The sequence below is a fragment of the Ovis aries genome, chromosome 6, assembly GCF_016772045.2.
Source record: "Ovis aries strain OAR_USU_Benz2616 breed Rambouillet chromosome 6, ARS-UI_Ramb_v3.0, whole genome shotgun sequence".
Lineage (NCBI taxonomy): Eukaryota > Metazoa > Chordata > Mammalia > Artiodactyla > Bovidae > Ovis > Ovis aries.
This window is the reverse complement of record NC_056059.1, coordinates 93300261-93316691: the sequence shown is the minus strand read 5'-3', so window position 1 is coordinate 93316691 and position 16431 is coordinate 93300261. Positions and strand designations below refer to the sequence as shown.

The following is a 16431-nucleotide window of genomic DNA, read 5'->3' as shown; positions in this document are numbered from 1 at the left end:
GACAGAGGATGAGATGGCTGGATGGCATCACCAACTCGATGGACATGGGTTTGGGTGAACTCCGGGAGTTGGTAATGGACAGGGAGGCCTGGCGTGCTGCTTCATGAGGTCACATAGAGTCAGACACAACTGAGCGACTGAACTGAACTGAACTGAAGGCATTTCTTGACTAATATATGAGGAAATATGTCAAAATGGCATATTAAAAACCCATCAAGTGGTCCTAAGTCTCCAATGTCATCAATACATCATTTCCCAAAAATAACAGATTATTTAGTTTTGCTACTTTAAATGGAGACATTTTATCAATCCATTATTACAAGAGTAAAGATTTTTAAATTTTAGAAATGAGAACCAAAATTTAGCCTACTGTCTGAAAATCCAAAAGAAAAATACACAGTATTAGGGTTTTTTCTCTATATGCTTCATTTATACCATTTGGATTTACTATAAAAATATGTCACTACTCAAGTTTTGTGGCATTCTAAGAGCTATATTCTCTACTTTTCTGGGGAAAAAAGCAAAGAATTTCTTCATTGTAAGTGAGACAGATGACAGCAAGAAAAACACTTTACAAAACAAATTCATGAGCATTTTATCAACAAATGTGCATAATACAAAAACAATGACAAAGAGCTGTATCACTATACTCGTTACTGCCGTCACTTTCTTGACTTTACAGACTAGATCATTTTAAAAGTGTGGTTTCTGTGTTTTCACAGCACTAAATGGCCCACTGCTTTAAAGTCAATGTTATTGTTGTCGTTTGGAGAGTTTCAGCAGGACGCAGCAGCTAGTAGGATAAATACTTCTCTTGTGAGAAACATAAAATGGTAGATGATAATGATGAAGTTAATGCTGTGGTTTAGCTCTTTCTCAAACTAATGATATGACCTCAAATAAGCCATTTAACTGCTTTGAGTTTCACATGGGGAAAATATTCTAGGGGAATGCCAGGATTTTCTCCAACTCTATTCAGTTATTCTAATCACTGATTAATGTGATGTGTCAAAAAACTAAAGGATATAAAAAGCTGACAAAAGTTACTCACCTCTGTAAATACGGCAACTTTACTCATTTCTGAAATGAATGGGTATGGCAAACTAAGAACACTGGTAAATGGCTCCACTTTTTTCTAAATAAACAACAATGGAAAAACAATTATAAAAAATTCATTCATCTTTTCTAATATCCAAAATATTCATTGATTACCTGTTAAAGCATAACAGATTATATTTCCTTTGTAAGAAATCAAAATAAAGATATAAACATCTTTCCCCAACTCCACAGTTCCATGGCATGTGGCTTCTTTCTCTATAGTCTCATATATTAAACTAAGATCTGTGTTTGCAAAGCGTCTGCCTGCAACGCAGGAGACCCGGGTTTGATCCCTGGGTCGGGAAGATCCCCTGGAGAAGGAAATGGCAATCCACTCCAGCACTCTTGCCTGGAAAATCCCAGGGACGGAGGAGCCTGATAGGCTACAGTCCATGGGATCGCAAAGAGTCAGTCACGACTGAGCGACTTCACTTTCACTTTATCTTCCCCAGCACCTGGTACAAGGCCTTCCACGTGATGGATGCCAATAAATGTTTTCTACCTTGAATTAAATTCAAAAAACATATAATTTTTTTTTTACATCATCAAGGAGGACATGTATACAGCTATGCACACTGAACAATATGTCCAGCTAATCTGCTCAGTGGGTCACTCCTAATTTCCATGTTGATTCTAAACAATCAGGTGAATCTGATGATATTAACTCTAAATCCAAGACAGACTGCCAAATCTGAAAGGCCATTTCAAGCAAGTCTATTTTGAAACCACCTGGACCATCCACCACTTCCAGACATGTATGGGAAGTCAGTCAGAAAATCCCAAATAATGGCATGCATTTGAGGCACCCTAATATGGGTGGAGTTTTTACAGGACCTCAAAACTAATTTGTTTAGTCACTGGGCCAAGGACCTGTCTAGACCTGTGACTCGGATCTCTTACGGAGACTTCACACGGAAACAAGTTCTAGGCCCATAGTTTTGGTACAGCCTTAAGGTCCAGAAAAAGAGTCGTTTCATAATTAAAACTGATTGAAAGATCATATTTTTAGAAAAACTTGAGTAAGATAACCTCCTGAGAATTTCTTTTCAGACAAGAAGGCACAAACTCTTAAGCACACTTTATGTCAGACGTGCAACTCAGTTTTACTGACTGTCATTCCTTTGCTATTAACATGTCACAACTGGCTTCGGTAAATTTTTCAATGGCAAGCAATCACAATAATAGCATCCCCTGGGGGAATACTGGCTTGTTTTACAAGCACTCTGTCAAGAACAAAAAAGGTCTCAGAAAGAAAACCGAACCTTTTCAATGTTATTAGCTTACAAGTGGCTAACATTTACAAAATGAAACTTGTGGTCCTACAATACTTCGTTATAAATTACACTACTGGTTGACTGAGAAAGTGGTTATGTTAGACACTACGACGTTTTAAAATAAAAGAACAGTAACACTATAGTATAAAATAAAATTTCAATAGGATTGAAATAAACAAAAAATAACCAAGAAATGAAACAGACCTTGGTTTAAATCCTAATTCCACCCCCACCTCTGGTGACCCTGAGCAAGTTACTTGACTTTCAATGTCTCAGCTTCCTCTTTTGAGATTATTATAGAATTAAATGAGAACATGCATGAAAATAAGCATTTTACTTCCCTTTATAAAGAAAGGGAAAAACTGGGTTTTGGAGAGGTTAAACCAGAAGCTCAAAGAGCAGGTAACTGGTGACCCCAGGATTCTGGCCTGTAATACAATGTCAGCCTATGCTCTTAAGCACTGTGTTTTATTCCTCCTCCTCAATTACTTGTTGCTGCTGAGGTTGTTAAATTGTACTCAAAAACAGATCCTCCAGTTTGAAAAAAAAAAAGACATCCTCAGAATAAAAATCAAAGTATCATCTCCAAATAAATTAATTTCTTAAGTGAGAAGCCTATCAAATTGAGAGCTGTAATAGACCTCAATTCTAATCCAGTATTTTTCCCACCTTTAGAATTTTATAAACAAATCTTTTGTGGATCTGCAATATATAAGCAGACAAAGCAGAAATGTTTTGGTTGAGATGAGTGTAAGGGGCTTGGCACCCCATCCAAACTTAGTCTCAACCCAGGATTCTGAGGAACACATCTTCAGGCCACCGAGCTATCCAAAGTCCTTACTGACCAAGAAGGAACAACATGCCTGGACAGCTTAAGTCATTTTTCAGTTACAGTAATACCTCAATTAATTCTGACACTACTTTTGTTCCTACCAATGACTTCCAGATAAATAGAAGATACATGTTCATTGACTCTACAGAATGAGTTCAACATTCTATATTATTATTTGGAAAGCTAAAAGACAAACTTTAATATTCCTCATCCTGAAGTTCAGAAAGAGCATTAGATTTTCTAAAAATTATTACAGGAGACAAAACATATTTTAAGTTAAGAAACAGCAATTCATTCAACCACTGTTGACAAATAAATTTTAATTCAGTCTACATACCTTCTTCCCCAGTGTCATATCCAGTGTCAAATCAAGATAAACACCTTGCTTTGGATTTGTAAAGTCCAAAACTTGAAATTTCTTAAGTAAGTGAACAGCTTTCTCCACCTCATATATCTGCCTTGGGTATAAGTGTTTTAGGTAGACATCGTCTTCAGGTTCCCCTTCCATAAAAGGATATGATTTTATTTTTTCTATATCATCTTTCTTCTCATTTGATGCTTTTTCTTTAGTACCTTTTTTTGTTTTCTTTGCAGGCCTTAAAAAAAAATTCAAATCAGTTATCTAAATATGTACCAAGAGACTTAAAAAGGAAGCTAATATACTTACATTAGACAGAAAAAAATGACAAAAGATAAAGTTTATTTTAATTCAAAAGCATAGACTGCTTTATAGTTTTTTTTTAGTTCAACAAATATTAAGCAAATTTTTCAACTGTTTGCAGCTGATACAAAGTTGGATAAGGTATTGAAGTTGCTCTCCAGAAACTCAGAGTAGGGAAGATGTTCACACAAACAGATAACTTCAATATGATGTGGTAAATACTATGAGAATGTTATCAGGGCCATGGGGAAAAGATAGTTAACCCAGCCTAGCAGGCAGGGAAGAGTTCGGAAAAAAAAAAAAGATCCCAGAGTCAATTCTTAAAGGATGAGGAAGCAGCAGCCTAAATATAAACCTAAGAGAAATGAAAACATGGACACACAAAAACTTGTACACAACTATTCACAGCAGCATTACTCAATAAAAGTCAAAAGGTAAAACAAGCTGAATATACAAAATGTGGTATATCCATAGAGCAGAGTATTAATAGGCAGTGAAAAGGAATGAAGCATTGATACATGCTACAATTTCTATGAACCTTAAACACAGAATGCTAAGTGAAAGAAGCCAGTTCCAAAAGACCACACATTGTATGGTTCCATTTATAGGAAATGTCAAGAATGGGTGGGAAAAAAAAAAAAGAATGGGTACACCTATAGAAACTGAAAGTAGATTCAGGTTGTCTAGGGCTGGGGACGGGATAGGGAAATGGGAAGTGACTGCTAACGGCCATGGGGTTTACAGGGAAGATTAATGAAATGTTCCAAAATAGACTGTGGTGACAGTCACACAAACTCTGTGAACACACTATAAAAATCACCGAGTTGCACACTTTAAGCGGGTGAATTGTATGGTATGCAAATTGTACCTCAATAACTATTATTTTAAAAAACAGAGTTATCCAGGCAAAGAAACAAGGTAATAAAAGTATTGAGGCATGATTAACAGAATGGTACATGAGGGGAGCCATTCTAAGTTCTAGCTGACTAGAGAAGGGGTTGGTAAACTTTTTCTGGAAGGGGATCAGACAGTAAATGTTTTATGGACTCATCTCAGTGACTCAACCCTGCCATTCGAATGCGAAAGCAGCCATACACAACACAAAAATGAATAAGCATAGCTGCATTCCAGTAAAACTTTATTTACGAACACTGGTTTAAATTTTGTAATTTTCACGTGTCACAAAACGCTATTCTTTTTTCCCCTTAAAAATGTAAAAAACATCACTTAAAAATGTAATGGCCCTCTGGCCACATTTTGCTGACTCTGGAACTCTACCTCAGGAAACAGCAGCACAGGAGGCTGGAGAATCCAGATACAGAGGCCTCCTCTAGAGACAGTGAGAAGCCACTGGACAGGAGTGGCGCCTGTATTTCACACAGAGTATTCTGGCTGCAATATAAGGGATGGGTCTGAAGGAAGCAGACTGGAGAGGATTAAAGAGGCAACCCTCCCTCTCTTCTCAAGGAGACATGACAGCCTGAAGCAGAACAGTGATGATACTAGGCTGGACAGATTACAGAGACATTTTACAAGGTAAATACAGAAGACAAAGGGGAAGGAGATGACTAGGATACTACGCAGGTTTCTGGCTCGCATGATTAGACATGAGTAGTATCATTAACTAAAACCAGAAATAAAGAAAGCAAAACAGGTTTCTTTTGAGGGAGGTAGTCACGGAGATGAGTTCAGTTTGGGGCAATAGAGTCTGAGTGTGGGGTTAGTTGCATCACTGGCCGCAGTTCCTTGCCTCCTCTCTCTACTCAAGTCCCTTTGCTAAGTGATTTTGCACTTCCCCCCACTTAAAAGTGCCTTGATTTGGTCACATGACTAGTAGGCCAATAGAATAAAGCAAAACTGACAGATTCTATGCTCTAAGCTTAAGCCTTAAGACGCTTCATCTGTTTCCACTTGTAAGTTTGTCTTTCTGCCATTTTCATAAGCACAGGCCTGGGCTAGCCCAAAGGTGGGAGGATGAGAGACAAGTGAACAACAGAGCTGGCTCCACAGAGCCCCAGGCTAGATTAGACAACTCTCAGCTGACCTGCAGATTCAGAGGCACAGCAAGCCCAGCCAAGGTCATCAGAGACACCTATACAAACCTAGCTCAGATCAGCTCACAGACATGTGGGCAATGATAATCGCAGGGTGGTTTGTTACATAACAAACACCAACAAGGCGCTTACAAAATATCTAAGAAAATGTGTTCCACAGGTAATTGCAGGTAAGAGTTTGAAGCTAAGACAGAAGTAGAGGTGATATGATACACTTTCTCAGCATTAATTCCAATCACACCTTTAATCTTTTAACCATAAATGCTTTAAATTAGGGAAATACTATCCTAGAAAGAAGTCTGGCTTCTGTGGTAGACAGGATTACGGCTTCCCAAATATGGCCACATCTGCACAGCAAAAAGGACTTTGCAGGGTGATTACCTTGAGAGGATGCTGGACTATTCAGGTGGGCCCAATTTAATCACACAGTTCCTGAAAGCAGAGAAACCTCCTTTCTCATCCTCATCTCACAGCAATGGGAAGGAGAAATCTGAGCATGAAATGGACCCAATATGCCATTCCTAGCTTTGAAGATGGAGGAAGGGGGAGCCACGAGCTAAGGAATATGGGTAGCTCTTGAAGCTGGAAATGGCAGGAAACAGATTCTCCTCTAGAGCCTTTAGAAAGGGCCGAAGCTCTGACAGCTCCCTAATTTTAGTCTAGTGAGATCCATATCAGAATTCTGACCTACAGAACTGCAAGATGATAAACTTGAGTTGCTTTAAGCCACAAGGTCTGTGGTAATTTGCTATGGCAGCAATAGAAAACTTGAGGTCCTATAAAATTTATGCAAAAGAGATGGATGACAGTAAAATGATATTTTTTTTTAATTTATTTCTTTTTTTTTATTTTTATTTTTTAAATTTTAAAATCTTTAAAATCATGTTTGGGAATGCATGTAAGAATTAAAGATTTTAAAATGATATTTAAAAAAAAAACTCAAAAACCAATCAAACATATAATTCCATGCTCACTTACAGCACTCAAAGAATTCTTATTACTACAACTAATAATTGTATCCTCCCAGCTAATGAGCAATTTGACAGAATAGCAGATAATGACAACACTCATTTTTAATGGGACACAGGTGCCCTTCTGGACTGCCGACAAGTCTAAGTAGGTGCCCGAGTGGATGGATGCAACATGCCTCAGTACTATGTGGAAGTACACCACAAAATCCTGAAACCTGCCAAACTGAAGAAATCACATTTTATATTTAGTAAAAGAGTAGAGTGGCCAACAGGGGCAGGAGCCTAGAGAGCCTGTTTTAGTAATAAACTATCTAAAATAAACAAATGAATAAAAATTGTAGCTATAACCCACAGATTTACCTTACATAAATTCTGATTTCGCCACTAAATTCTTCATCACGACTGAACCTATCCATCTAATTTACAATTAGTAATATGAAGTTCCCAGAGACTAAAATGTGATTTTTAAATTAATATTTGCAAAATCTGAACATAAAGAGATTGAGTTGGGTATACAGCAGTTTACTTACTTATGCTTTGGACCTTGTTTCACAAAATTTGAGATGGTTTTTTGAATGGTTTGAGATGGTTCAATGAAAATACTGTTGAGCTACAAATGAACACTTGTAAAAATAAAGTAAAACATCATTGTTGTTGTTTAGCTGCTAAGTTGTGTCTAACTCTTTTGCAACCCCATGGACTGTTGCCCACCAGGCTCCTCTGTCCATGGGATTTTCCAGGCAAGAATACTGAAGTGGGTTGCCATTTCTTTCTCCCCAGGAGATCATCCCAACCCAGGGATCAAACCTGCATCTCCTGCACTGGCAGGCATATTCTCTACCACTGAGCCGCCAGGGAAACCTACAACATCATTTAACATAGAGCAAACAGGATTCTAGGGAAACACTTTCTTCCAAAAAAAAAAAAAACACTGTAACTGACTAAAATCTGTCAATAATAATCAATTTTACAAACCCACCACCTGCTGTTGTCCCTGACCCTCCAAAAGGTGTGTCTTTATTCATAAGAATCACATCCAGAAGAACTCTGTTGTTTATTCAGTATGTAAGGCCCTATCCGGAGAACGTAAAAACTGTGTTATCAGGGAGTAAAACAATTGTATTAGAAAGGTTTTGGGGAAGGTGAGGGAGAAATACCTGGTAGTCTGAACTAGAGAAAACACAGTTTAGCTGCAGTTACCTGGGTAACTAAACCATGTGGACAGAATGAGTCATAAGAGACTGCAGTCAGATAGTAACTTTCTCCCTGCTTCTCCTGTCTCCCAACTCCAAGACCATGAAAGGAAAAACAATTCCACGGTCTTACCCAAATAAAACAAGACCAAAAAGAATCAGTACGATAATAAAGTTCATTTCAAGAGCCTTGAAGATCTGTGACCCTAGAGATCCAAGTCTTTTTAAGGCTGAGTAAGTCTTTAATTTGAGGAATCAGGGTCAGAGTAGGGGACACACAACCTCAGTCAAACTAAACTAAACTAAACTGAACTAAACAGAACTAAAGAGAAAATGCCTAAGGCATATAACTAATAATGGAATGCAAATGTCTGGAATTCTTATTTCTCAGTGTAATCACATAAGTAAATTCACTAACATCTCTGATGCTGGTTTATTCATTAAACGAAATGCATAAGTACTGCTTAAACTTACAGTGTAAAAACTGACAGAATAAAACCTAGTCAATAGAAATAAAAGCTGAAAAGAGCATTAACAATGACAGGCAGACAGAATCACAACTTTTCTTGAATCCATCACGGAGCTGATGATGGCAGGGCAACCAAGTAGGTCTGAAATCTTCCCACACCCTCCACTCCACATGTGTACAGCCAGGAAGATCTTGCCTAGAGCAAAGAATGAGAGGAAGGCAGGCAGGTAAGAAGAAGAAGAAAAAAAAAAAAACTCAGCTAAACTTTTAGTGCTAGTGTGACAGTTTAAACCCGAGAGATCTAGACACAAGAGAAGTTCATGGTCACCCGTCCTCAGACCTCCACCAGGTTCTTCTAAGAAAGAATGGAATAGGCCAGGAGACAGAGAGCCTCCTTCGAAGGTGCAGCACAGAGAAGAGCAGCCACTGCTGCCAGAAAGATAAGTAACCCTGAAGCCGTCTAGGGCAGGGGTCCCCAACTTTCTGGGATCTACAGCCTGATGATCTGAGGTGGAGCTGACGTAATAGCAGAAATTAAGCGCACAATAAATGTAATGCACTTGAATCATCCTGAAACCAACATCCGCACCCCAAACGGTTGGTCAATGGAAAAACTGTCTTCCATGAAACCAGTCCCTGATCCAAAAAGGTGGGGGACTGCCGCTCTAGGGCACAGGTAAATGAAAGAAAGGAAATGTGTAGGGAAATGAAAGAAGAAGAATAAAACACTAGAAAGAAGAAAAAATACTAAAACTTCTATCCTTGAGGGAGGGTAGCACACAGTCCTGATGGTGACATCATCTACCAATAAAGCTCCAGAAGGGCCCAGACACTGTGGCACAACACCTTCAATAGATGTAGACCATGGCGGGAGAGGAGAGAAATATGGAGAAAACCATCCCCAAGGACCAGCAACGCTGGGCCTGCTTAAGACAAAGGCTGGCTTTGGAAACAGAATCCCTTCCACACCCATCACCAGCCTAACAAGCACTGAGCAATAAGCAACAGCAGTCTTCTACTAGGAGAGGAGCCAGAATACGGAGAGCAACCCCCTTCCGAGGCGTAGCTGCACAGCCAAGGGTCAACACTGAGCATGCAACAGGAACACTGAGGGGAAAAACCTTCCAGCAACCCAGCCTTCACCCGAAGCACAAGATAACAGTCCAGAAATTTGATGCTGCTGGTGGTAACCACAGCAATAACAAAACCAAACCCCAGCTCAACAACATTTGCCAGAACATTTCCCTTTCCAGGCACAAATACTGTGTATTTTAGCCTCAACTGTTCTACACAAAGTATCTAGCAGTCAATAAAAAATTCTGAGATGCAACCCAAGAAGCAAGAAAAAGAATCTATTGTCAAGAGAGAAGCAGAACCAGAGTCAGAGACATCACTGGCAAACCACGGAGAAGAGAGGAGATTCAGAGTGACAAGACAGAAGAGAGAAGCAAGTCCAAGCCCCTCTACCCTGTCTCAGATTCATGATAAAAAATTAGCCAGGAAAAAACTATTTTTTAGTATATAATAAAGCCAATAAATTATAAACTAAAACCACAGCTAGGACTTTCCTGGTGGCTCAGTGGACAAGAATTCTTGCCTGCCAATGCAGGAAACATGATTTCACTCCTTGGTCTAAAAAAACTCACATGCCATGGAGGAATAAAGCCTGTGCACCACAGCTGCTGAGCGCACATGCTGCAGCTGCGGAAGCCTGCACACCTAGGGCCTGTGAGAGAAGCACCACGAGAGAAGCCCACACAACATAAGGGGGAGTGGTCTCTGCTCGCCGCAATAACTGTTCATAGTTTTTGTTTTTCAAATTAACAGCGAAAAAAAAATTTTTTTTTAACACTTAACATTTTAACATTTTTTTAACATGCATATTTCATATGCTACAGTTTCTAGGTGAGGGAAAACTCTTTTAGAGTTGTACTGAAATAGACTATGGGGAAGACATAAAATGAAAAATTTCTATAAGATAAAAGAAAATAACAGTTAAAGAAAGAATATTCTCAAAATAATCTACGTTCCTAACAAACAAATACTTCCACAAAACAGAAAGGAAAAAGACAAACAGCTCAAAAGAAAAATGGGCAAAATGTACAAATCAGATACACAATGAAGAAACACAAATAAAGACTGACGATCTCCAGAGTTGTTAAAAATTAAGACACTTTCACTCACTGCTAGGGAGGGATGCAAACTGGTACAACCAATACTCTTTCAAATTCTCAACCAAAAAGAACCCACGTACTATTCCGACTCAAAGGAAGTCTCCTTTCTAATAACATTTCTGCCTCCTCTTTCTTCATCCTGTATTCACGTCATTTACTTTCATGCCTCTGCCACACTGAAACACCTTTCTCACAATTTCCCTGCAAAATCCTATCTATCTTTCAAGACTCAGCTCAAATACTTCCTGCCGTATTCTCCTCCAGGAAGAATTAAATGACCTTTCATCGGTGAGCACATGGCACCTGGTCCATTCCTCCACTATAAACAGTTAAAACATATGAAAGTTATAGTGCAGATATGTGCTAATTTATAAAGACCTCCTACTAATCACCAGCAAAAAAATGGGAATAGGATATAAAGAAAAAACTCACAGTAAAGAAAGCATAAATGGTTCTTAAACAGATAAAAAAGACAGACAACCTCAATAATAATAAAATAAAAATTAAAGCCATGATGTTACTATTTATTACCTATCAAATTGGCAAAGTTTAAAAATTTTGATTACACTGTATACAGGATCTCTATGAAGGCAATTTGGTGTTACCTATGAAAATTATAAACGCACACAACTTTTGATTCAATTCTGAGTTCATACTACAAATATTCATAATACTTGACAAGATTTGTGTACATGATCCTTCAGTGCAGGATCATTTTTAATAGCAAAACACATGTCTTTTGGAAAGATAAATGTGTATCAGTAGGGGAATGACTAAGTAAAATTATGGTACACAGACCCAATGAAATATTATACCCATGTTCACGGTCGCCATATTTACAATAATCAAGACACGGAAGCAATCTAAGAGTCCACTAACGGAAGGATACATAAAGAAAATGTCATCCACACACACACACACACACACACAGAGGAATATTATTGAGCCATTATGAGAATGAAATCTAGCCATTTGTAACAACACAGAAGGACCTTTCTCTTATGTTAAGTGAACTAAGTCAGACAGAAAAACAAATGCCATGTGATTTCACATATATGTATAACCTTAAAAGAAAAAAAAAGCGAACTTCCAGATGCAGAAAACAGATTTCGGCTGCCAGAGGCAGGGCAGGGAGTGGGGTACAGGTGAAATAGGTAAAGTTGTCAAAAGGTACAAACTTTAAATTATAAAACAAGTCATGGGGATGTAATGTACAATATGGTGACTATAATTAATAATACTACAATGTAAAAATTATATAATGTAATAATGGGCTACAATCTAATAATACTATAATGTATATTTGAAAGTCGCTGAGAGTAAATCTCTAAAGTTCTCATCACAAGGGAAAAAAAATCTGTAACTCCATATGGTGATGGATGTTAACTAGACTTCTTGTGGTATTTCCCAATATAAACAAACATTAAATCATTATGTCGCAAAGGAACGCATTTGAGTCAGTTTTGATGAGGTGGATGAACCTAGAACTTATTATACAGAGGGAAGTGAGTCAGAAAGAGAAAGATAATATTGTATTCTAATACATATATACAGAATCTAGAAAAATGGTACTGAATAATTTATTTACAGACCTGCAGTGGAGAAACACAGAGAACAGACTTACTGACATGGGGAGAGGGGAGGAGAGGGTGAGATGTATGGAAAGAGTAACATGGAAACTTATATTACCACATTTAAAATAGACAGCCAACAGGAATTTGCTGTATGGCTCAGGAAACTCAAACAGGGGCTCTGTATCAACCTAGAGGGGTGAGCTGGGGCGGGAAATGGGAGGGAGGTTCAAAAGGGAGGAGATTTATGTATACCAATGGCTGATTCATATTAAGGTTTTACAGAACACAACAAAATTCTGTAAAGCAATTATCCTTCAAGAAAAAAATAAATTAAAAGAAAATCATTATGTCACCTACCTGAAACTAACATAATGTTATATGTTGATTTTATCTCAAGTTTTTAAAAAAATGACTAAAAGCTCCATATGAAACAATCTCCAAGATACACTGTTAAGTTAGAAACAAGGAAGTAAGATGCACACAGGGAGTAGAGTTAGATATGAAACTGCTTTCCTCTACTCACAACAATTCTGACACTAAATGTATGGATACGTCTCTCACAACCTCCACTTACCCAATACGAGCTGGACAGTCAGCAATTCAACGTGGTTCTGACACTATCTATCTGGATGAAGCACCGGATGCACTAAGCTGGACGAGTTCAGCCCAGAAGCTCTCCAAACCCCACAGTTCAGGGATTTTTCTGGAGGCTTCCTCACGGAGGCATGAGCAATTATGAATTCAATCTCTAGCCCTTCTCTCCTCCCTGGAGGATGGAAGGCAGGGCTAGAAGTTCCAAGCTTCTAATCTTAGCTTGGTCTTTATAGTGACCAGTCCCCTTTCAGGAGGCCACCAAGAGATGCCTCACTAGAGAGAGACATGCTTATGACTCAGGAAATATTAAGGGTTTTAGGAGCTCTATATCTGGAACTGGGCCAAAGGCCAGGTATTTCTGAAAACTGCTCTCCTAGCACCCCTATGACTGAGGAGATCACAAGGATTTTAGAACCTGTGAGACAGGAATTGGTGGCAGAGACCAATTTAAATACTTATGTCACAAAATCCTGGCTCTGACACTTACTAGCTCTGTAACCCTGGGCAAGTTACAATAATCTACTGGTGCCTTGCTCTCCACCCCTAAAAAAGAGCATAATAACAATGGTTTCCACAAAAAGTTGCTGTCGAGATTAAGTTAGTTATTGAATGTCAGTGTTCAATACGTATGAAGTATTACTATAATTAGTCATATCTCTCCTTCAGAACTATCAAAAAAGCAGAGATGTTAAACTTTTACAACTATATGTCCTTGTATGTCTTTAAGGAACCAAGCATAATGTTTTCTAATCAAAGACTGAAATGGTAGCAGACGAAATAACCAAAATATAAAATACTTACTTCGCAGCGGCTGCAAAATATCTGTTAGGCACTGGAATGTATATGGAACAAGGATAAAGAGACGTCTGAGAAGTCACCTTGGAAAGACCATGCCTTTGATGATGTATCAAGACTTAAAAGAAAAAACATATAAAATATTAATATTCATTATTACATTCATAGTTTTTATATTCTCCATGTCTTCCAAAACAAAAATATTCCAGATTTTGTGACTGTTAACCACAATCTTTAAAAAGCGTAAAAATGGAAACTGCACTTCTTGAAATGAAAGCCAAGTAAACAAACCTAATTGAAGAACTGTGTCTTCATTTATTTTTAACTGAATCTAGTTTGGACTCAACAGAATATGTTAGCTCTATCTTTATGGATTATGTATATGTATCCTGAACTTTTCTTAAATTTTATTTATTTAATTTCGCACAGATAATGCATTCAAGTTGCCCAATTACTTCTGAAGGATAAGAACAAAGTGAAAGGAACTGCCTTACCAGAAGTTAAGACCTGTTATGAAGCTATGGTAATTAGGGCACTTTGGTATCGGTACAAGTATAGAAAAACAGACTAATGAAACAATAAACAGCCCAGCAACAGACCTACGCACATATGGATATGGAAATATGATAGAGATGTTATCGCAAATCACTGGGCAAAGAATGCAATAAGTGGCGCTAAGACAAGTGATTATCAATAAGAGTATATTTAGATCCCTATCTCACACCATACACACACAATCAAATCTAGATAGATTAAGGACTTATATGTGAGTGGCAAAATTTAAAAGACTTTCAGAATATAAGTAAATAATCTTTACAACCTTTGAGGAGGGAACAATTTCACAAACAAAACCCAAAAGCACTAAAAAGTGACTCTGTTAGTGTTAACGACACTTGTTTATCTGGAGCCTATTATACAGAGTGAAGTAAGTCAGAAAGAAAAACACCAATACAGTATACTAATGCATACATATGGAATTTAGAAAGATGGTAACAATGATTCTGTATGCGAGACAGCAAAAGAGACACAGATGTAAAGAACAGCATTTGGGCTCTGTGTGAGAAGGCGAGGGTGGGATGATTTCAGAGGATAGCATTGAAACATGTATATTATCATATGTGAAATAGATCGCCAGTCCAGGTTTGATGCACGAGACAGGGTGCTCAGGGCTGGTGCACTGGGATGACCCTGAGGGATGGGATGCGGAGGGAGGTGGGAGGGGGGTTCAGGATGGGGAACACATGTACACCCATGACTGATTCATGTCAATGTATGGCAAAAAACACCACAATACTGTAAAGTAATTAGCCTTCAATTAAAATAAATAAATTAAAAAACAAAGAACATCTGTTTATCAAAAGATACTTGAAAATGAAAAGACAAGCCAAAAACTGGGAGAAGAGTAACACACACACACTGGCCTAAGAATTAACACCCAGAATATGTAAGATCAACCCAACTGAAAAATAAACAAAAGAGATGAATCGATTTCTAACTGAAAAGGAAATACAAACGATGAGTTATTATATGGAAAAATGTACAGTCTCATTAGCAAGCAGGTAAATACTAATTTCAACCACAATAAGATATCATTTTACAGTGCTACTTAAGGAGTCAGATGGCCTGTCACAGGTCTGTGTGCATGCATGTGCGTGCGCATGCTCAGTCATGTCCAACTCTTTGCAGCCCCATGGACTATAGCTCCCCAGGCTCCTCCATCCAGGGATTCTCCAGGCAAGAATACTGGAGTGGGTTGCCATTTCTTCCCTCCAGGGGATCTTCTAGACCCAGAGATCAAACACATGTCTCCTGCATCTCCTACACTGGCAAGTAGATTTTTTACCACTCAGTCACCTGGGAAGCCCACTCACTGTTCTACACCTTGCTTTTTCATGTAAAGGTATTAGAGCCCATTTTCACATGCTGATATAGATATATACACCTATTTATAAGAGATGTATATATACCTATACACATATATATAATCTCATGTATATCTTTCATAACAGTACATCCATATGTAAATATTACAGCAGTAATTTCACATCACTTCATAAAGACTATGTTTTTAGAGCTGCAAAGTACTACACTGTGGGGCTGTATCATGACTTAATCAGTGACCAGCCATTAGGTCATTTATAATATTTTGCTATTATAAATAATCCTGCAGTGAATGACCTTGTACAAACACCATTTTGCACACAAATAAGTATTTCACAGGAGAAATTTCAAGATGGGAATGTGCTCAGTCGAAGGACATGAGCATTTGTAATTCTGATCAATACTGCTCTCTGAAATAACAGTGCCATGCACACAGTCACCAACAATGAAAAGGTTGCCTATTTCCATACATTCATGTCAACATAGTCTGTTACCAAATGTTTTAGTCTTTTGTCAGTCTAGTAGAAGAGAGATGGTATAAGGAATTGTATTAATTTGCATTTCCTTAAGAGTTAGGCTGAGTATGTTTTCATGTTTGATCATCTATATCTTCTGCTGAATTCGCTTAAACTCCATTTTTTAAATTGGCACTCCACAACTAAGTTTTCATGTAAAATGACTGTTAAAATCCAGAATCTTAAAATCCATTCAAGAGATAAACTGAGAGCATGTAAACTGTAAGACCTGTCTACACATCAAATGAATTCATTTCGTGAGTTACGCCTCCAAGTGCAGAGCGCTGTGCGTGCAGGGGAGCGCCCACATCCTCACTGTGGTCTACCAGCCCCTATGTGAGCTTGT

At 38.1% G+C, this 16431-nt stretch overlaps 1 protein-coding gene across 1 annotated transcript in view; it reads right to left on the bottom strand.

The window, feature by feature from the left end:
* Positions 1 to 16431, bottom strand: part of MRPL1 (mitochondrial ribosomal protein L1) — a 70060-nt gene that overhangs the window by 48142 nt on the left and 5487 nt on the right. Inside the window, exons 2-4 of the mRNA XM_012180235.4 lie at positions 13696 to 13807; positions 3542 to 3800; positions 1052 to 1135 (exon numbers count right to left, since the gene is read on the bottom strand). Of these exons, the coding sequence (XP_012035625.2) occupies positions 1052 to 1135; positions 3542 to 3800; positions 13696 to 13807 (455 nt within the window). The remainder of the gene's footprint in view (positions 1 to 1051; positions 1136 to 3541; positions 3801 to 13695; positions 13808 to 16431) is intronic.